Here is a 23,149-nt window from a genome sequence, read left to right as displayed (position 1 = left end):
ATGCTGTGTGACTTGGAGGGGAACTTGCAGGTGGTGGCGTTCCCATGCATCTGCTACCCTTGTCCTTCTAGATGGTAGAAGTCACGGGTTTGGAAGGTGCTGTCAAAGGAGCCTTGGTGAGTTGTTGCAGTGCATCTTGTATATGGTACACACTCCTGCCACTGTGCGTCGGCGGTGGAGGAAGTGAATGTTTAAGGTGGTGGGATGGGGTGCCAATCAAACGGGCTGCTTGGTGGTCCGGGTGGGGCTGAAGCTGAAGAGGCAGCTACATAATGATCTTAGTGACAAAAAAGTCCACAAAATCCTCACACTTACTGTTGGAGGTGAGAGTGAAAGGGGCAGGAGAGGGAAGGTTTCAGGATCCTGAAGTTCTGGGTGATCCAACCAAATTAAGTGATTGGCAGCTAAACCAGTTATACACTAGATACATACAAATCTGCAGCACTTGGACATGAGGCGGCAAAGGTGGGGGTCACACCAGGAGGAATGACCAGGATGCAAAAAAGTTACAGTTTTGCAGGAGCAAAGTCATCAAAAGTCAAGGTGAGGAAGGAAGTGATTGAACACATCAATGCCGACAATTGGGGAATAGAATGTGTGACAGATTTTAAACTGCTCAGCCATTGGCAGAGCCGAGAACCTTAAACTGAAGAGCATTTACACACTGAATCACAGAGTGCATTTACACACTTGGTGGGATAATTATTTGTTTGGGAGGGTGGGATGGGTTGTGGGCTGTCGCTTAAACCCTCCCTCGGGTTGGCGTGCTGGTTTTCCAATGCAATACTGGCACGCTCCAAGTTTAAAAGGCTGCGATGGACGCTAGAAGAGGTAACCCGCCCGAACCGCTTAAATGGCCAGTTAAACCTCTCAGCGAACCTGATGTCAGCTCGTTGAGGGCCAGTTTGGGATTTTCTTTTTAAGGTGTGGGGTCCAGACTGTGGCAAGCATTCCGTGCATGTCAGTGCCCTCATCCTGCATTCACTCTGAGTGATGCCGCATATGGCTCTCCAAGAGGTTGGCCACCCTTCCAATGGAGGAGCTCACATGCTTAAAGCACAGGATCCCAACCACGTCAGGGACAAGGAGCATCCGGTGACACAGCAGGGAGCGAGCTGGAATGGCGGGATAGCAGCAAGAGGCACCATTGAAGAGGGAATGCTCAAAGAAGGCCCTCATTCACCAGCATACAGTGAGCAGAATTACCTTTCATATCTCTGCACCATTGACAAGGGCATTTTTGAGGGGTCAGGAATGGGGGAGTCGGGGGAACGTGTCCTTCTGCTTAGGGTCTCAAGTTTCACGATAGGGAGGTTCAGGAAGACTCCACATTCCATTGGAAAGGAAGGGTATAAGAGGAAATTAGATCAAGCTACTCTGGACCTGGTCTGACCAGTGATGAGCAGCATCTGCAGGAGCAGAGGCAGATCCCTGGGTAACAGGGGGGCAGGGTTGATGAACGAGAGGCAGGAAGGCAACGGTGGTGACATGCTCAGCATGGGGTCCACTGCCAACCAGCAGTGGCAGCAGATATTGGTGGCATCTTGCAGGCAGCAGCACATCATTGCATCATGGAGGTAGCGGATGCTCTGTTGAAGAGGGTAGGGGATTACATTGAATTCAAGGCACATGACGGCACTCAAGCTTAAAGCGCAGTGGGATTTACCTCCCTTGCTGGATGCACACAGGCGCAGGGGCATCGATACAATCATGTGGCCATTAAGGCACGGACTGACCAGTCAGGGAGAATCCTCAATAGGAAGGGATTCCACATCTTAAAACGTTCAGCTGGTATACAACCACAGGAAACACTTTATGCGGGTGTGCACATTTTCCTGCAAGCTACCATTATGCTTTTATCCTCCAGCACTCGCAGGTGCTGCATGATGCCATCGGGGATCCGTGGATGGCTGTTAGCGAATAAGGCCTACCCCTTGTAGAGATGGCTGATGACTCCGGTGTCACCCTGCCACGGAGAGACACGACAACCAATGCCACCAGAGCACAATGGTCATCACTGAGCAGGCCATTGGCCTGTTGAAGAAGAGGTTCAGGTGGCTTGACTGTTTGGGTGGTGCCCTCCTGTACACTCCCTCAAGGGTTTTGCGCATTGTGGTGGTCTGCTGAGATGGCCCTCTAGAGAGGTGTGAACGTTTAGGAGGGAGAAGTGCTGGATTGGCACAGCTCTTCAGAGGGGAAGAGGAGGATGAAGAGGATGAGGAAAATGAGGATGAGGAGGAGGCTAAAGGAGAACTGGAGAACGGTTCCCATGCTCTGCAGGGATGTCACCATGCTAGGCCCAGGAGGCAGAGTGCTCATCAGGATGGCAGAGACGCCAGGGCCACTCTGATCCAGACACGTTTCACCTGAGTGACACTTAGTCTGCTGGACATTGAAGGGGAAAGTCTCCTTCATCTGAGTGAGAGCAAACATGCATTAATAACAAAGGTCAGCAACAATTCCAATGGCACAAACACTGCAAGGCTCCAGTATTTGCACCTAATACACTCTTCCCCAGCACACTCTACTTACTTTCCATTCTCACCATGATGAGCTGGAAACACACAAGTAAAGTTTCCCAGGGCTTTATTGCTTAACAATTCACTATTATTTACACCAGAAACATCCCAGTGACCAACAAAGTGACATTACCAACATGGTGGCCTCTGCTCACAGTCACTCCTACATGCGTTCCCCTGTGGCTGAGGATGAGGTGGAGGCAGACTGCTCACTCATGCCAGTCTGAGACTGAGATGCCTATGGTGGTCGTGGAGGTTCTGGGGGTTGGTTGGAGTGGGGTGGGGGGGGGTGGTGGTGGATGCGGGTGGGGGCACCTCCAAAGGCTGCTGCACCAAAATCACTGCAGAAATAGCCGCTGTCACAGGGGGTGACTCTACAGATGCTTTATCGGTTGGAGGGGCCATGGAGCTGGATGATGAAGATGGAACCCTGTGAGGGGGGCTCCCTCATCATCATCTGTCACCTCCTCAGTCCTTTCGTGGCATCCTTGATCACGAGAGGGAACTACCAGCTGGGGCACAGCTGGCATCCACTCTATGCTTCTTTGTGCCATTTGCATCAATGCTACAGACTGTGGCAAGCATTCTGTGCATGTCAGTGCGCTGTTTGTGCATCCACTCTGAGTGATGCTGCATATAGGTCTCCATGACGTTGGCCACTCTTCCAATGGAGCAGCTCACATACTCAAAGCACTGAGTCATTGAATGGACTTCTCCATTCTCATCCCTTGCCTCCGCAGTGCCTCAGGTAACTTCAACATGTAGGCACACATCTCACAATGGTTCTCCAGGTAGAACCGCCTCTTTTGTGACTCCCAAGGCTCTGTCTGTGCCTGTCTTCCATTGTCCGAGGGGAACTGCATACCACCGACTCTGCCTCCCCCGGAATCCTCCAACTCTGACGCGATGTGCCCCTGTTTCTCATACCATGCAAGGACCCATCCGCAGTGCGAATATCTGTGCTGGTGGAGGGTGCGCTAGAAAGATGTGACAGTTCAGGCTCTGAGGTGTTTTCCTCCTCTGACTCCTTGGAAACATGTCTTTGTGTGGGAAAACCCTCTGCTGGCTGGAGTCATACCTAGCGCAAAGGAAGATGGTTGTGGTTGTTGGAGGTCAATCATCTGAGCTCCAGGACATCACTGCAGACTTGGAACTATATCGCCGTTCCTTCACTGTCGCTGGGTCAAAATCCTGGAACTCCCTTCCTAACAGCACTGTGGGTATACCTACCCCAAATGGACTGCAGCGGTTCAAGAAGGCAGCTCACCACCACCTTCTCAAGGGCAATTAGGGATGGGTAATAAATGCTGGCCTGGCCAGCGTCGCCCACATCCCATGAATGAATTTTTAAAAACTCCTATCCTTCTGCGACTGGCCTGATGAGAGACATAGAGAAGATGGTGATGAGAGATCAAGACAGTCAACAGATGCTTCTGTTGCTTAAAATGATGAGATGACAGCTCATGCATTGACAGTTCGTTTTTTGGGGAGCATTGCCATGCATCCCCTGAACCTGGGGATGTTGAGATCTTTGCACCTTGTCTATGGTGGACTCCATTCTCCATCTGCAGTGTCCCTGTGGCTTGACACTCTGGCCACATCAACGTCAGCCCCTCAAAGTGCATCAATGCCAACTGCTGGGGTACCTCACCATCCAGAGGTGCTCTCTCACTCTACCTGCCATTCAACTCCCATTTGGCCTGAAAGGTGAAGAAAGTTGGTGTTAAGACAATGCCTCTCTTCCTTACCACTCACAGCTTTTTAATGAGACCTCACCTGGAGTACTGTGTGCAATTTGGGTCCCTTCACCTTCGGAAGAATATTATTGCCATAGAGGGAGTGCAACAAAGGTTCACCAGACTTGTTCCTGGGATGGCGGGACTGTCCTATGAAGAGAGATTGGGGAAACTGGGCCTGTATTCTCTTAGAGTTTCGAAGAATGAGAGATGATCTCATTGAAACCTACAAAATACTTAAAGGGATAGACAGGGTAGATGCAGCTAAGATGCTTTCCCCGGTTGGGGAGTCTAGAACCAGGGGACCCAATTTCAAAATAAAGGGGAAGCCTCTTAGGACAGAGATGAGGAGAAATTTTTTTACTCAGAGGGTTGTGAATCTTTGGAATTCTCTACCCCAGAGGGCTGTGGAAACTCAGTCATTGAGTATTAAAGCAGAAGTTGACAGATTTCTAAATACTACTGACATAAGGGGATATGGGGATAGTGTGGCAAAAAGGCATTGAAGTAGATGAACAGCCATGATTGTATTGAATGGCAGAGCAGGCTTGATGGGCTGAATGGCCTACTCCTGCTCCTATGTTCCTATTCACAAATGCTGCTGCCGTCTGCACTCCAGCCTCCTGTCCAACAGCTTGAGGGTTCTGACCTCTGCTTATGGGTCATCAAGGCTGCACAGCACACATCTCTCCCATGGTCAGGAGAACTCTATGTGCCCTCAGGGTGCCTCTCTCTTCCGCACTCTGGTGATTGTTGACTAGGAGGCATGCCATCTGTCTTTGGATTCACCTTGCCAGACCGAAGCAGATCATTGAAATGTTATCTGTACTGGACCCAGTTCCTTCTCACCACTCCTCTGCTACTGACCTTGTGAGCTGCCTCCAGCCATGCCTTCTTGCAAGAGTCTTGCAAGCTTTCTGTTGCTGCTGGCAGGGACAAGAATGTTTCTGCACTCAGTCACCGCCTCCTGCAGCACCTCCAGTGAGACGTCAGAAAAACAGGGGGTCGGCCCTGGTACGGGGGTCTAATTTCCCTCTGTCTTCTGTTCTGCTGCTCCTTCTCCCATCCTTTGGACAAATGGTACCCTCAGCATTGGCTGCTGTCCGCCCTTCAAATCGGGCCTGCTGTTGCCTTTAAACTGTCTCTTTCCTGTGTCTGCCGCTGCTGATTGGACAGTGAACGCAACTCCACAGGCCAATTAACAGTTCTATATATTAAAATCACAACATGTGCGCATTGCTGCAGTGGTGCGAGGTTGGGACCCGGAAGTGACCATGATTCCGGGATTCCGGGATTCCGATCCTAGATTGGAAATCTCGTCCATTGAGTCACACTTATCACAGAGTGCATTTGCACACCCAGTTACAGAGTGCATTTACACTGTCATGCTAGGCCCCCACCTGCCAAGAATGGGGCACATTAATTTTGTCATGAACATTGATTTTAAACTGTTACTGGAGTGAAGAAAGGACTTGTTAAACAGATCAGCTGGGCTGGAAAATTCAGTTGCATATTAACAGACAGTGTTTGGAAGGACAAAGCAGCCATTCCCTGACGTTCAACCCACAATGGACTTTTGATCACCCGACGTTGAAGGTGGGGGAGCTCGCATTCCAGGTTGACTGCTAAGATGACCAAATACACAAACGGACATGGTCAAACCAGCTAGTCACATGATTAACCTGCTGGGCAACCTGAGTTTTTTGAATTTGTACAAACAGTTTGGGCAGAACGTCTGCTTGCTCCTGGACTGAGACGATCTCTCTCCTGTCTGCTGCCATCTCTTTCTCACAAGCCTCTGAATCCACAGAAAACAGAACCCCAAGAGAGAAAAGTCTCCTACAGTGAACAAGGTTTAAGAAGAATACTGGGTCCCAACGAAAAGCAAGAGCTACCTACAATCAAGGATTCTACAGTGAGCTCAAAGAACCGTAGCAACAACTCTTCGGATATTGCTTCAACCCTTTCCACTTGATTTTTTCTACTGCTCTTTTTTGTCTCTATCTGCATGTGTGTATCACATATGCATACTAGCATGGGCGCATCATGTATCCATAGGCATCAACCAAATTAGAGTTTAAGTTTAATAAATTGCAACTTTTCTTCTTTAAACCTAAGAAAACCTGTTTGTGCTGGTTTCTTTGCCTTATAATTGGAAAGCGGTGGACAAGGATTCACCAAAGGGGAGCTAAAAACACAGTGTGTTTAAAATTAAACCTTGTTATGGTAAGACCAGGTGAAGGCTGAGAGGGAACCCTAGACACCTTTCTCACCTGGTTGTAACAACGCGCTGAGTCAGAGTGCATTTACACACCCAGTCACAGAGTGCATTTACACACCCAGTCACAGAGTGCATTTACACACTGAGTCAAAATGCATTTATACACTGAGTCAGAGTGCATTTACACACTGAATCAAAGTGCATTTTACACACACAGGGTTGCAGACCATAGATGTTAATTTATGTTGCTTTCCTTGTGAATGCTTTAACAGTTTTTCAGACAACCTAAGGGTTAAATATGAATTTAGCCATAACAAAGGACATGGTAGCAATAATCAGGGGGATGCTTACAAAAGGAGAATTTATTTTCTGAATTGTGGAATCATTGTTTTCAGCCTGATTGAAATTTAAAATTCACCCAACCCTCTCTGTGGAGAGAATGAATCGTCTGGCCAACATCAGAAATTACTGCAGCTTCATTGTATCTGTTTGCTGGTGAAACCCGTGTTAGCTTCATTTTAAGCTTCGTCTGACTGAATCAATTCAGCATCACTTTGTCATTTTAAAGTCCCGTGTAAAACAAATAGTCTCTCTGGGCAGCGGCGTAGTGTAGAGAGCAGCTGGCAGCCTGTGGATTGGGCGCTTCAGCTCTGTACTCTGCCGTAACGAACTTTCCATCGAGAAATCTGCTGTGAGCTGTTACTGCACTGCTGTATTCTGCAGAGGGAAGCAGTTGGTGGGACCATGGGCCGCTGTCGCAGACCTGATGAAAGAGGTACAGTTGTCAATCAAACTTAAGTTGAGTAAAAATCCTCTTGTCTTTTATTCTATTCTAGTGGACATCATTTATGTGTGCGTGCATGTGTGGGGAATTAGGAGCAGTTTTTTTGATGTCAGTCCTTAACCGTGAATTGTAGCTAATGTGAATTACAGTGAAAATGCTTCACACCGAGTATTTTGAAGTGTATTTCTCCTCCCCTTTCACCCTCAAATACAAGTACAAATTAGTGCTGTAAATTCATTTGGCTAAGAGCAGAGCAGAAAGCCTGTCTGGCTGTGCACAATAGGACTTTATTTAAATGAAGTACCAGTGAACATTGGTAGCTTTTGCCCACTTTTAGTGGCCATCTTGTTGTTTTGTTCACTGGCTTGTAGGATGAGTTTTTACTTGGTTTTGTCTCGATAAAAAATGCCGGCATGTTAGTTTGGCAAATCAGAACCAGCACTCTGGATGATGAGTATTTAGCTGGAGAGCTGCTTATTTATACTGCTGTGAATACAAGTACTTACGCACTTTGAATTTAGGGTTGAAGTTTCAAACTTTGGTGGAGTTAAGTCACAAATACTTCCCTCCACTGTTTACCGACCACTAGCAAGGGCAGAAAGTCAAACAATGGGGCCACACAAGCTAATAGCCCCATGCCCAAGTGTCAGCGGTAACTCTCTGGTGACAAGATGGGGTATGACGAAAAGACAAGCTTCATCTTGATAGGTGGCTAGGTCTTGGCTGTATCATTATTTATGTATTTTAAAAGTGTTGGTTACCAGGAGCTGAACTGTACTGCAAGTGATAGATTGAAACTGAAATGGCTGCTCAGAGGCACTTTCTCTGACTCACAGCTTCTCTGACAACTCGGTTTGGGATTTGTTAGTTGCATCTCTCCCAATACAGCACAAAAATGTAACTTCCTATTATTAGCAGGTGTTAAAGTATGCAGACTGTTACATGGGGAACCCAGTATTGAATAAGTCAAGCCTAGAGGTAATGAAGGAATGTGGAGAGTGGGGGAGGTAAGGCTAATGGTGAGTGAAGTTACAGAATGGAAATAGCTTATCTTACGAAGATTGAAGCTCAGCTAAGGTGTTCAGACTGTTAACATTTTGATTGCCTGATTTTGTCAAGGAAATTGGCCCTTAGATCTTCTACTGCTTGCACCATTGCAGATGGGGCTGGTTATAAAGGCATGGAAGATGCACTTATGTTATGGAGTCAGGTTCTTTTCAAGAGTTCACTACAGATGAACTACAGCACTTTTAAACAGTCATCTGAGTTGTATGTATGATAACTTACCGATCGTTCTGTACGGTATCTTTTTATAATTTTGCTTCCATAAATCACTTCATGTGTAAATATATCTGAACAGTAATTTTTCATGTATGAGTAATTAAGTGCTGTGAAGATCCAAATTGGCACGTAACATAAGAGAGAGAAAAGAAAATCTTGCATTGATATAGCACCGTTCATTACCTCAGGATGTCAAAAAATTGCTTTACAGCCAATGAGATACTTTTTGAAGTGTAGCCACTGTTGTAATATAGGAAACCTGGCAGCCAGTTTGTACACGGCAAGGTCACACAAACAGCAATGAGATAATGAAGAGACAATCTGTTTTAGTGATGTTGGTTGAGGGACAAATATTGGCCAGGACACCAGAGAGAGAACTCCCCTGCTTTTCTTTAAAAACTGTCGGGATCTTTTATGTCCACTCAAATATCCTAAAGACAGCACCTCTGACAGTGCAGCAGTACTTCAGTACTGCATTGGAGTGTCACTTTGGCTTTTGTGCTCAAGTCTCTGGAGTGAAATTTGAACCCACAACATAGTGAGTATTTTACCTGTTCTTCAGTAAGCAATTTACTGCAGTTGTGATCATTTGTTAGACCTGGGCCTTGCTAACTGAGTGCAGCAGAGAATGAAAGATGCAAGTGTGAGCTCTGAAAAGATGGAGTCTGTTGATGTAAACTGTCTTTGAGCCATCCACAAGAGAGTGAAGCGTTGGTGAAAGACTGGACTGCTGTAGGGATTGTTGAGAGATTTTCTGGGTTTTGGCAGGCAGGCTTTTTTCTCGGCCTCATCAGCAACAAACAATTGTATTTCAATTGGCAGGTTGCAGAATCCACAGATGATGTTTTTATGTTTTTTTTTCATTCTTGGCAGAGCATCAGAGACAGCTGGGAGAGAGAAGATTAATGAAACCCCCTTCTATGTTGCCCCCACCACTGCCATTGACACAACACCGCCACAGGCTCAGAGCACAGAAAAAGCAGCAAATCTCAACGGTAAGGCCATTTCTCCACATCACATTTTTCTCAATGAATTTGGTGTTACACATCAGTTTCAGATGTATTACATTGTGATTACACAGTACTTGGTACATTAATACCTTACACGAGTGCATTGAGTGTTCTGCCATGGATGAGCCTGCTTGGGTGGCACTGTCCAAGAGGGGGCTCAATCAGCTGTGGCGAAGCAAGTGGGTACCCGGTGGTCATGAGTCATGGACAAGGGTCATCCTGATTGTAGTCTATTGGTGTGGAGTGCTGTTCTCCCTTGCTTGGCATGATGCTGAAAAATGCCTGGACAAAAGAGCAGCACAAGCATTTTTAACACACTTCTCTGTGGAATACAGGAAACAGAAATGCATCTAAATTATGGAACAGTACAAAATAAAACCCAGTTAATCTGTGCAGTTTTGATTGGATTTTTGATTTTGATTTGAAACTCAGGCCTAAACTGGTGTAGATTTGCGAAAAGTGCATCATGTACAACAAGCTAAATAATTTATGGGAATACAGTTAATTCGAGTGGCAATTGATATCAGATGTAATTAAATAATTAAATTAGCTGTTGTTGCCTAGAATGAATTGACCTGATTTGACCTATTGACCAATCTGCGTTCTTGGGGCAGTACTCGGGAGGAACCTTGCCATCTAGGAATAGGCTTCCAAGGACCAAACGTGTGAAAGTTGTCCTTTTTACGAATGGTTCCTAAATCAAACGTGAAATGTAAACCTGCCTTCTGTGATTTATTTGCTTTTTTGTATATATTTTACAATGGTTCCCAGACAACCATATTCCCACCCTCATTCCTAAGCACAATGACAGCTCAAAACACCCCACATTAATGGTGGTCCAAGTGTAAAATGACTATTCACCCAGAAAGCATTATCAAATTTTTAATTCTATTCGGTGCCTGGCTCAGTGCTAATAATGAAGAACATGTGTTATTCCTGCAATGTTTCTTTGAGTGCAGTATCTGCTGGTAATCAGTAAGACAATAAGCTAATTGTGTCGCACCTTATCCAGTTTTGTAACCTGGTCTGAATGAACCTAGTCTTCTTTCCAGTTTGCTCCTGTTTCCATGGTAACATGCAGTTACTGTGCACTGACAGGTCTGTGTTACTTCTGTTTGGCATAAGCAAAGGCCGTCCATGTAAGTACCAGTGCAATGCCAATGCTGTCAGCACCTCTCTCCAAAGAAGCTTATGCGTCACAAAGAGTTTCAACCTGCCCTAAGTTGTCGCTGAATTTCCCTAATTTTCACCTTCGCCCGTTGTGGGAAATGGAACATGGCATGTTCTATATGAGATGCACGATCCATCTCACCAGCTTACTGCTGTGTGCTGAAAATGTGAGTTTACCACTTCAGTAGGAAAAACAGAAATGCCGAGTATTTCTTAAATGGTGAGAGGTTGGGAAATGTTGTTGCCCAAAAGAGACCTGGGTGTCCTTGTTCATAAGTCACTGAAAGCTAACATGCAGGTGCAGCAAACAATCAGGAAGGCACATGGTATGTTGCCCTTTCTTGCAGGAGGATTTGAGTACAGGTGTAAAGAAGTCTTGCTGCAATTGTATAGAGCATTGGTGAGACCGCACCTGGGGTATTGTGTACAGTTTTGGTCTCCTTACCTAAAGAAGGATATACGTGTCATAGAGGGAATGCAACGGAGGTTCACCAGACTAATTCCTGGGATGGCGGTATTGTCCTATGCGGAGAGATTGAAGAGACTGGGCCTATATTCTCTAGCATTTAGAAGAATGAGAGATGATCTCATTGAGGCATACAAAATTCTTACAGGGCTCGATAGGATAGATACAGGAAGGATGTTTCCCCTGGCTGGGGATGGTCTAGAACCAGTGGGCACAGTCTCAGAATAAGGGATATGTAATTTAGGACTGAGATGAGGAGGAATTTCTTCACTCAGAGGGTAGTGAATCATTGGAATTCTCTACCCCAGAGGGCTGTGGAGGCCCATTGCGTATATACAAGACAGAGATCAATAGATTTCTAGATATTAAAGATATCAAGGGACATGGGTATGGTGCGGGAAAATGGCGTTGATGTAGAAGATCAGCATGATTTAGTTGAATGGTGGAGCAGGCTCGAGAGGCCAAATGGCCTACTCCTATTTCCTATGTTCTTTAGTCAAGATGACCCCCATTATCTTGTTCTGGACCAACTCAATTTGGTCATGGGCTTGGTGCTGGTATTGTATTAAAGGAACAGAGCTTTTTTTATTTGTTCATGGGATGTGGTAAGGCCAGCATTTATTACCCATCCCTAATTATCCTTTAGAAGATGGTGATGAGCCGCCTTCTTGAACCGCTGCAGTCCATGTGGTGCAAGTACAGTTACAGTGCTGTTAGGAAGGGAGTTCCAGGATTTTGACCCAGTGACCCTGAAGGAATACTGCTATATTTCCAAGTCAGGCTGGTGTGTGGCTTGAAGGGGAACTTGCAGGTGGTTGTGTTCCCATACATCTGCTGCCCACGTCCTTTGGAAGGTGCAAGGAGCCTTGTTGAGTTACTGTAGTGCATCTTGGAGATGGTACACACAGCTGCCACTGTGTGCCGTGGTGGAGGCAGTGAAGTTTAAGGCATTGGATGGGGTGACGATCAAGTGTGTTGTTTTGTCCTGGATGGTGTTGAGCTCCTTGAGTGTCATTAGAGCTGCACCCATCCAAGCAAGTGGAAGATATTCCATCACATTCCTGACTTGTGTCTTGTAGATGGTGGACAAGCTTTGGGGAATCAGGAGGTGAGTTACTCACCGCAGAATTCCTAGCCTCTGACCTGCTCTGAGTCATAGAGTCATCCAGCACAGAAACAGGCCCTTCAGCCCATCGTGTCTGTGCCGGCCATCAAGCACCTACCTATTCTAATCCTATTTTCCAGCACTTGGCCCGTAGCCTTGTATGCTATAGCGTTTCAAGTGCTCATCTGGTAGCCACATTATTTATATGGCTGGTCCAGTTAAGTTTCTGGTCAATGGTAACCCCCAGGATGTTGATAGTTGGGATTCAGAAGTGGTAATGCTGTTGAACATCAAGGGAAGATTCTTAGATTCTCTCTTGTTGGAGATAGTCATTGCCTGGCACTTGTGTGGCATGAATATTACTTGCTACTTATCGGTCCAAGCCTGAATGTTGTCTAGGTTTTGCCGCATTTGGCACAGACTGCTTCAGTATCTGAGGAGTTGCGAACAGTGCTGATCATTGTACACTCCTCAGCAAAAATCCTCACTTCTGATATTGTAATGGAGGGAAGGCCATTGATGAAGCAGCTGAAGATGGTTGGGCCTAGGTCAATAGGCCTGAGGAACTCCTGCAGTGATGTCCTGGGGCTGAGATGATTAGCCTCCAACAACAACAGTCTTCTTCCTTTGCACTAGATATGACTCCAACCAGTGTAGAGTTTTCCCCCTGATTCCCATTGACTTCAATTTTGCTAGGACTCCTTGTTGCCACACTCAGTCAAATTCTGCCTTGATATCAAGGGCAGTCACTCTCCCCTCACCTCTGGAATTCAGCTCTTTTGTCCATGATTGGCTCAAGGCTGTAACGAGGTCTGGAGCCAAGTGGTTCGGGCAGAATCCAACTGAGCATCGGTGAGCAGGTTATTACTGAGTAAGAGCCACTTGATAGCACTGTCGAGGACCCCTTCCATCACTTTGCTGATTGATTGAGAGTAGACTGATGGGGCTGTAAATGGCCGTGTTGGATTTGTCCTGGTTTTAGTGGACAGGACATTACTGGGCAATTTTCCACATCGTCCGGTAGATGCCAATGTCGTAGCTGTACTAGAACAGCTTGGTTAAAGGTGCGGCTAGTTATGGAGCACAGGTCTTCAGTAATATTGCTGGAATGTTGTCAAGGCCCAAAGTCTTTGCAGTATCCAGTGCCTTCAGCCATTTCTTGATATCATATGAGATATGGGATATGAATCGGATTTGCTGAAGACTGGCATCGGTGATGATGGGGACCTCAGGAGGAGGTCGAGATTGATCATACACTCAGCACTTCTAGTTGAAAATTGTTGCAAATGCTTCAGCCTTGTCTTTTGCACTGGCGTGCTGGGCTCCCCCATCATTATGGATGGGGATATTTGTAGAGCTTCCGCCTCCTGTTAGTTTTTAAATTATCCACCCCCATTCACGGCTGGATGTGGCAAGACTGCAGAGCTTAGATCTGATCGGTTGATTATGGGATTGCTTAGCCCTGTCTATTGCATGCTGCTTCCACTGTTTGGCATACATGATGTCCTGTGTTGTAGCTTCACCAGATTGGCACCTCATTTTTAGTTGTGCCTGGTTCTGCTCCTGGGGCATGCCCTCCTGCACTCCTCATTGAACCAGGGTTGATCCCCTGGCTTGAATGTAATGGTAGAGTGGGGGATATGCTGGGCCATAAGGTTACAGATTGTGGTTGAATACAATTCTGCTGCTGATGATGGTCTTCAGTACCTCATGGATGCCCAGTTTTGCATTGCTATATCTGTTCGAAATCTATCCCACTTAGCACAGTTGTCGTGCCACACAACACGATGGAGGGTATCCTCAGTGTGAAAACGGGACTTGTCTCCACTAGGACTGTGCAGTGGTCACTCTTACCAATACTGTCATGGACAGGTGCATCTGCAACAGGCAGATTGGTGAGGTTGAGGTCAAGTAGGGTTCTCCCTCTTGTTGGTTCTTTCACCACTTGCTGCAGGCCCAGTCTAGCAGTTATGTCCTTCAGGATGCGGCCAGCTCAGTCAGTAGAGGTGTAGCTGAGCCACTCTTGGTGATAGACATTGAAGTTCCCCACCCAGAGTACATTATATGCCCTTGCTACCCTCAGTGCTTCTTCCAAGTGGTGTTCAACATGGAGAAGCACTGATTCATCAGACGAAGGCAGGGGTGGGGGGGGGGGGTGGGGGTGGGTGGTAATCAGCTGGAGTTTTCTTTGCCCATTTTGACCTGATGCCATGAGATTTCATGGGGTGCAGAGTCAATGTTGTGGACTCCCAGGGCAACACCCTCCTGACTGTATGCTACTGTGCCGCCACCTCTGGTGGGACAGGACATACCCACAGATGGCGCTGGGACATTAGTTGTAAGTTATGATTCAGTGAGTATGACTATGTCAGGCTGTTGCTTGCCTCATCTATGGGACAGCTCTCCCAATTTTGGCAGAGGTCCCCAGATGTTAGTGAGGAGGACTTTGCAGGATTGACTGGACAGGGTGTGCTTTTGTCGTTTCCAGTGCCTACATTGATGCTAGGAGGTCCTTTCGGTTTTAATCTTATACGACTTTTCTGTAGCGATTTGATACAAGTGAATGGCTTGCTAGGCCATTTCAGAGGGCAGTTAAGAGTCAACCACATTGCTTTGGGTCTGGAGTCACATATAAGCCAGACTGGGTAAGGACATCATATTTCCTTCCCTAAAGTACATTAGTGAACCAGATGGGTTTTTATGGCAAACCGATAGTTTCATGGTCACCATTACAGATTTATTAATGAATTGAATTTAAATTCCCCCAGCTGCGATGGTGAGATTTGAATTCATCTCTGGGGCATGAGTCGGGGCCTCTGGATTGCTAGTCCAGTAACATTACTACTGCGCTACCATTCCCCTAAAGGTTGAACCTCACGACCTTTTGACTCAGTTGTAGAGTGCTGTCAATTGATCCAAGCTGATAGTGATGAAAAGATTTCTTTTTTCGAACCCTAAATTCTTCATAGTTGTGTCCAAATCCCTCCATGGTTTCACCTTTGATAACCTCCTTAAATGCTGCACATTTTCCGCTCTGGTTTTACTGAAAGTTTCCCTTCCTCCACCCAGTCGTTGATAGCAAAGACTTCAGCCATTTTCCCCTGACTTTGAACTCTGTCCCTAAAACCCTTTGTCTTGCGACATCTCTCCCACCTTCAAAAACCTCCTGTACTTTGAGTTATTTCCCCTAACCTCCCCCTCCTACTCATGTTCAGGTCTGATGTCCAACAGTAAACGTCTTGAGATGTTTTACCTAGTTGAAGGTGCTTTATACGTACAATTTGTTGTACTCCCTGGGCCAGGAAGGGAAACCAATCTACTCTGGACTCCTACATGCTGGAAAGTGTGCATGTCTGGATGGCTGATAAAGATAGAATTCGGTTCAATTGTTACGCCTCACTCTCACTCTCAAGGTCGAATAGCCTGTCAACACTTATACTTGGGCAAAGTATCAAATATCTGCTGGTGCTTCAGCATCAGTCACCACCTTCAGGACAGAGGAGACTAGGTGTAAATTAATACAAACTAAAATCCTAAAGAGGGTTTAACTACACTGCTTGTAAAGGGAGACGGATGAGGGTTCACACCCATAACATTTGTGGGAAATGGAGCTACAGAATTAAATAGTTAATGTAAAGTGAAAGTTTGCTGCTTCTAATTTACCTGTTTAATAGATGTTTGACTGCTAAAGATGCAGAGGTTAATGTAAAAAGCTAAATCCATGTCCATAGAATAACCAACGAAATTGAATGGCACTAATACTGATACTAATCTGCTCAGTAGTCATAAAAACTCATTAATATGTCAGTAGTGTGCTGCAAATCACAGAGGTTCCAAATGTTGTGATAATCTTTGAGATAGATCTTCTCAGCCTGGATGGAACAAAGTAATTTTACCCAAGTAAACCAACTTGAACTAGGAGATCAGAAGAGCCTTCGGGAAGCAATTATCAAATGTTAATCATTGAACATTAGCATATTAATATAATGCCATTCTCATAGTAAGAATACTGTAATTGCATGTCAGGTTGCATTTAGAACTGCAAGGCAGGAAAGGGGATTAGAGGTGCGACATCAGGTTACAGCACTAATTATTTCAGTAAAGCTCAGCAATCAATGCAAGTGAAAACAAATAAAAACTTTTAATTAAAGAATAATGGCGACAAATTGGGCTCAACGTTGCCTGTTTCTTGGGCACTACGAGTGCTATTAGGGATCCAAAATGGCATCTGCAGCAAAGCGCACCAGGCACCATCTTAGTGAAGCCGTTAGCAGTGTGCGCAGTTAACATCTGCTGGAAGTATGCATCACTGATTTGATGCCAGCGCTGCCATTTACGATTTCAATGTTCCAGCAGATGACCTCTCTTAAGCCCGCAAGGCTGAACATACTGGAAGAAACACCCCCACACCAGCACTGTTTAAAACATCAACCACAACTTACAGATTAAGTTGCTGGTTGATTTCTTCTGACTGTTGCTACAATTCTACAAGTTTTTGGTGCTTTCTATAGTTTAAAGTTTCAGAAGTTTATACGGGTGGTTTGGCTGGTGCTGAAGGCATTTTTATTGGCTTCAAGGCTTCTGCACAAACCACTTGCTCCTAGGCAAGGATAACGTATGACTGGGAGAATGAGCAGAGGTTCTGCAGAGCAGGACAAGCTGCTAGAAAAGAGAGGAGGAGGGATAGAAGGGCTCTCACCAGGATGCCATATTCACCCACATTATTCAGGGAGCAATTCTCCTACCTGAATCTCAGCGAGAAACAATGTATCGGAAGTTTGTGTTTCACTGAGAAGGTTCTCACTGAAATCTGCCACCTGCTGCAACCACAACTGCAGCCTCTGAGCAGGGTGAGGATCACATTGCCAGTGGCTGTGAAGGTGACTGTGGCGATGAAATTTTGTGCATTTGGCTCCTTTCAGGCTGGAGATGAAGATATTTGCAAAATCTTACAGTTTGCAGTACACTGCCGCCTATTGGAGGTCACTGAGTTCTCTATTTTAAACGAATTTCATTTCATTCTCTCCTGCCAGAGAGAAGTAGGCAGAGCGAGCACACAGCTTAGCTACGATTGCAGGCTTCCCCATGGTGCAGGGTGCCATTGACTGCACACATATCATTTTGCAGGCATTACATGTCAACTCCGCCTTTTACCGGAACTGAAAGGCATTCCACTCCCTCAACGTCCTGATGCTGTGCGACCATGGGCAACATATCATACAGGTCAATGCCCGATATCTTGGCAGGAGTCATGATGCCTTCATTCTGCAGCAGTCTGCTGTGCTGTCTGTATTTCAGCCACCACAGTAAACCAAAGGGTAGTGTTGGAGAAAATCCAGATTGTGCCCAATTGTTGAACAAATTCTTTGGACTCATGGGGGATCACACCTTACCTAAAGGCGGTCCAGTGCTACTCCCAAAAGCTACAGATCGCCGTGGACTTATATAGTATAAAAGAGGCAGAGCTAACAGTTTCACAATTAGATAAGCACCCACAAGACTGCCTACGTAACAGTGCACCAGGCAGGGTCCGAGGTCAGCAAAACATCAGTTTCAACAATAACAAGCTAGTTCCTTAATTCAATGCCCACTCCAGACACCATATCTGGCCGTAACGTCTGATTGTGGTTAGCTGCTCTGTCTACATTTTATGACCGTTGGTTGTGGTTAGATTAGCTACAAGCTGTCTCCTGCTTTTCTGCTTCTACAAAGTTAAGTAATAATTAGCAAAGCTAAGAAAATTTCTCCAACAGGTAGCTATTGGGAAACAAGGGCTATCCACCGCCAACATGGCTCATGACTCTAGTTCGCAACCCATGTACATGTGTGCAGCATGCATACCATGAGAGCCATGATGCCACAAGAAATGTGATAGAGCAGATCATTGGCGTGCTGAAGGAACAAAACAAAGTAAGATGTGCATGCTTACAGCATCTGCAGCTTGTAAATCAGAAAACAGTGTGGGATGAGGAAGACATGGGTTGTGAGAAGGAGGATTAGGTATGAGGACACTGTCATCTTTGATGGTTTCAGCCCCACCGCAATGGCCAGCACCATCTCCTCTATGGGGATTAGAGCATGCATGCGTACCTGTTTCCCTCCAGTTAGCTCCTGCTGCCACCTTGTCCTGCAAGAAAGAGGGAAGTGTGTCAGTGAGTGTTGTGCAATATGTTTGGCTGATGTGGCTGTCATGGTTGAATAGCTGGCAGGGTCTGCAAGCAGTGAGATGTGGGTGTGAGGTGAAGTGAAGCTATGAATGTAAGGTATGCGTCCTGATTGACGGAGATTGTTGTTGGGCGAGAGATGGGTGTGTGGTGATTTGTACAGTGGCTGAGGCTAGTGGTGCTGTGGTGGGATATTGCAATTGAAGATGCATTCACTGACCTTGACCACTTGTGTGAGGTCATTAAGCTTCTTGTGGCACTGCATCTAGATCCTGTGGGCTTGACTCTTGTCATTGACCTCCATGGCTATCTGCTCCCACTGCCTTTTTGCTGTATATCTGGAGGGCCTCCTTGCCCCCTGCAGGTGCAGGATGTCTCTTCTTTGTCCACCAGATCCACCAAGACCTCCAGTATAGCTCAGGAAAACTGCTTTCTCCCATGTTCAGCCATTTGTCTGTCTTCCCCCAGGCCAGATTCCGCTCCCACGTGACTCCCAGCACCTGTTGCAGCCACAATGCACCTCCCTCTAAGAGGTACAGCTAATTTTAAGTAGTACTAGTAAGTATCAATTCTACACACCACCCCGCCCCCCCCTGCCGCCCAGGGGATGCATGCAGCCAATCACCACGTTTACTGCTGACTGCATGTAAAAATCATGCAAATGAACAGGCAGTATGAGGTTGTCATGCTGCTGCACTACATCCAATTGGCACATCACGATCCCTGTGCCCGTTTTCAGCGGCTATTCAATTTAGCCCATTGGCTCTAATAGTAAGTTTAAGTTTTACCCATTTCTATCTCTGCTTTCTTTCATCAGCACAATCTACATGAATTGTGTTGCAAATGGAGAATGCAGGTGATTGACTGCATTTCCTTCGAGGCTATTCAGCACTTAGTTGTCTTGATTGATTAGCCAGTTTGATGCATGCTTCCAAACAGCAATGTAACAAATGTCTTTAAGTTCTCTGTTACATTGCAAGTACCAGGTTGGCGCCAGTGAATTAGGATGATTCAGAGCAAACTGTGCAGATTCTGCATTGTTCTCCCATCAAATAAACTGCAGCTCTGCGCACGCAAAATGCTCAGGTGGCATTTGTAGTGTTTGAAAGAGTGGAAATGATCATCAACAGTCAACATAATTGAAATTTTCCGTTGAGCTTTGTTGTTAGTTTACCTGTTCTGGATACCTGCTCATCAATGGCCTCTAAACGTTTTGGAAGCCATGTGTGTTCTGGTGAGCAGAAGCTACTTAATGTGGCTAAGACAGTGCTTTCAAATATTCTTTGTTGGGACCGCCTGCAAATGTTAACACATCGGGCTGAATTTTATGGGTGCGCCGCAAATTGCGGGGGCTCATTTAAATGGGTGGGGCGGAACGGCCTCCCCCGATGACAGCTGCTCTGTCCCCAGCAACGGCATCTGACGCCACCACACATGCGCCGGCACACTTTTAAAGGGCTTCGCGCCCTTAGAACAAATTGAAATTTTTAAAGGGAACAAAGTTGTAAAATTTAAGTTACACATTACATAACATCTTCACTCTCCTCACCCACACCCCCAAGGAGTAATCAAATCATTAATAGCCCATTCCCCCCTCAAAAAACTTTGATTCAGATCCCAACCTTTCCCCTCTGACCTTTAATAACTTTAACACTCAACTCCTTCCCACCATTCCCCCCTGCACCAATCCAAAGAGTTTTCCTCGCTTTCTCCACTCCTGTCCTGAGAATTTCACTCTTTCCCCCACCAGTGTCATGCCTTGGAACTCTGAACAGAGTTCCGAAGGCGTGGGAGTTCCGGCCAACGGCGGAATATCAGCGTGGGACAGCCGTTGCTACCAGGTAGGTAATTACTCTTTAATTGTAATATGATTTGCATATTAAAATGAAGGCCCCGCCACCGAGCGGAGGAGAGGAGGGCCACACTGAGGCCTTGCCGCTGTCGGTAAAATAAGGCGGGGTCTTCTCAGCGTCTGGTGTCGTGATGTGCCTCTCCCGAAAGAATTTTCCGGCCCCCTCACCCCCGCCACAGCCCCCAATGCCGGAGGGCTCATAAAATTCAACTCATCTTCCATCTATCGCAGACCTCAAAGGTTGGTAGGCTGTGAGTACATTCCTTTTATCAGCATGGAGGGAACTTCTGTTACTAGGGGCTCCCACCTATACTCATAGGCCTCAATTTGTGGTGTGTTTCTGGACCCTGGGGTTGGGGGAAACGGGGAGAGTGTTCCTAGGTCTCAATTCTGGTCCTGCTGGCACTCTCCCTCCATCTGGGATGGACTACTGGTGACTATGGATTTCCTAATGCCTCCAAAAGAGAATAAGGACATTTCCCGTTATTAGGTGTGACATTCTGGAGGCTGGTGAGTGTGGTGCATCCTGGTGAAGGAACCTGGATGCATCGATCTGCTCCATTTGACCATTCTCAAAATCCAGATTGAGGGGGGACTTATATTTCACCTACCCTTCTACATCCACAGCCATCAAGTGGGCCAAGGGCTTACCTGTGGCCCAGTTCAGCTTGATGTCCAGGCCAGCTGATTTTGGGAAGGCCTTGACCAGCGAGTGGCGTCAGGACACCTGATTGGCGTCTGTAGCTAACCAGTATTACAGAAATGAGCCTCAGGCCTCCAGCGCGTATTCCAGGCGCATTGCCCACTTCACGGCGGGATCAGGCGCAAAACCAATTCCTCCCCTTTGTCCTTTCTGTAAGGTCGCTTAGCAACATAATGCTTGTTGCTGTGCACTGCTGTTAGTATGATCGCAAGGGAACTATTCTTTACAAATAAGCACAGAGATTACTGTCAGAATATGAGAGATCAGGAACGTTTCAATTCCAAACCACATTAGCAATCCTTCAGTATTTGTTAAAAATTCTATTTGGTTTGATGCTCAATTTCCACAAGATGGTGATTAATTCTGGCCCAGGCATCAGCACAGAATGTGTCCTTGAGCACTCCAATATCTTAATCATGAAAAAGATTGCACCTTATTGTTCCCTATTCTGCTTGTTAGGGTCCAGTTTGCTAACAATTTAAAATTGAAAAGTTTGCACAAAAAGAATAATGACACCAAAGTAATGCCAGTGCTGTTGTTCAATTTATCAGCACAGGATGTCTGGTTAGTGATCAGAAGAAAACCATTATCCAGTGTTTCTAACTCACACACTACTTCTGTTTCATTAATACTTTAATTGAAGTACATGATCTGTACTTGTCAGTATTGAATTTTTGTTTCTTGTTTGTACCCATCTCTCCCAAATATAAATGATCCAGAATCAATTTCTAAATCCCAATCTATAGAATACATGTGTCTAGCTGTGAAAGTTTCCTAGAACTTTCCCTTCTTAAGCAAGCTCTACAAATTCACAGTGTGGGGATTAGTGAAGCGATTTGCATTCATTGGTATCTTAGCTCGATGAGTTCATGCATAGTGGAGGTGGCATGCAACGGGGAGGTTGAAGGCAGTGATTGCCAACAATTTGCTTGGGATCTTTTATCAGCTCTGTGAGGCTGTTAGTGTGCAGACATTTATTATTGTCCTGTCGGCACTGCAAGACATTTCTTTGGCAGACCAGACGTCTGGCAGATTTCCTTGGTTCGCCACATTAATTAATTAACTGTTGTTTCTTAGGCAAATTGGAACAGCTATTCATTAAAGTAGTGAATTGTACATATAACAAGTATGAAACTTATTAATCACCAATATGTTATTATGACTGATCTTCATGCAATATTTGCAGTTCTTTCATTACTGGAGTAATGTTCCGAAAATCTTCTATCCCGACTCTTTGCTAGTTTTGGTATTGATACGCAATTAACATTCTGTTTCAAATCCCATCCATCATTCTCTGGGTTTCTCTTTGAATTCTGTCTTTTCCTTGGCAGTGCTGTGCTTGGTGATTTAATATTTGAAAGTTTGGATGACATTTTGCTACCTACCATTGCAGTGCATCGTATTGAAGACCAGACACAACTTTGGTAGCCATGGTAATGCGTGTTTGCCTTCCAAATATTTCCACATGATTTTGGAATGGCATGACTTGGTACCATCTGGATCCACACTGATACATATATATAAGTGTAGAAAGAGTAAACAAAACTCAACAAAAAGTGATGGCTATCACTTCTGGCAGAATTTGTACACTCATAAAAGGGCCATTATATAAAGCCTTCTTTAAAAGTGCATCATTTAGTACTATTAAAATATGATTTTGATGTTTCAAAACCACCCACTCCAATGAATGGCATCAACAAACCAACTAATTTTAACAGAGAAATAGAGGTGAGTATTAGGCAGGGAACAGCACTTAATGTCTAATTTTTCAAATTACCAAATAGAGGAAAATATGCACGTAGGTTCCAGCAAACCTGGAGAGACGAACCTTGTAAGGAGGAGGGTGGTTCACTAGCATTTGCAGAATATTTGTATGCAGGAACATGTTATTTGTGAGCAGCTGTAATCTATCTGAGAAGTTTATTTCTGGCAGGATAAATTATGAAGTAGGGATGGGAATACAAAGAGTCTTCAGAGGGTTCATTTAGTGGCACTTTTGATTTCGAGCAATTGGATTTTAAAATATCACAAAAATCTGTTTCTATCTTGATTTAATTTCTTCAGAGGCAAATCAATTACTGACCTAAATACAAACGTATTTCTATGACTCCCACATAACATTAAATTAATGTTCCATG

At 45.5% G+C, this 23,149-nt stretch overlaps 1 protein-coding gene across 2 annotated transcripts in view; it reads left to right on the top strand.

Annotated features, from left to right (window-relative positions):
- nhsb (Nance-Horan syndrome b (congenital cataracts and dental anomalies)) overlaps positions 1-23,149 on the top strand; it is a 474,669-nt gene that overhangs the window by 371,754 nt on the left and 79,766 nt on the right. For both annotated transcript variants that reach the window (XM_068040418.1, XM_068040416.1), the window contains exon 3: positions 9,415-9,536. In XM_068040418.1, coding sequence (XP_067896519.1) covers positions 9,415-9,536 — 122 coding nt within the window. The remainder of the gene's footprint in view (positions 1-9,414; positions 9,537-23,149) is intronic.

Source organism: Heterodontus francisci, chromosome 10, assembly GCF_036365525.1.
Source record: "Heterodontus francisci isolate sHetFra1 chromosome 10, sHetFra1.hap1, whole genome shotgun sequence".
In the NCBI taxonomy this organism is placed as follows: domain Eukaryota; kingdom Metazoa; phylum Chordata; class Chondrichthyes; order Heterodontiformes; family Heterodontidae; genus Heterodontus; species Heterodontus francisci.
This window is presented reverse-complemented; position numbering and strand designations above follow the sequence as displayed.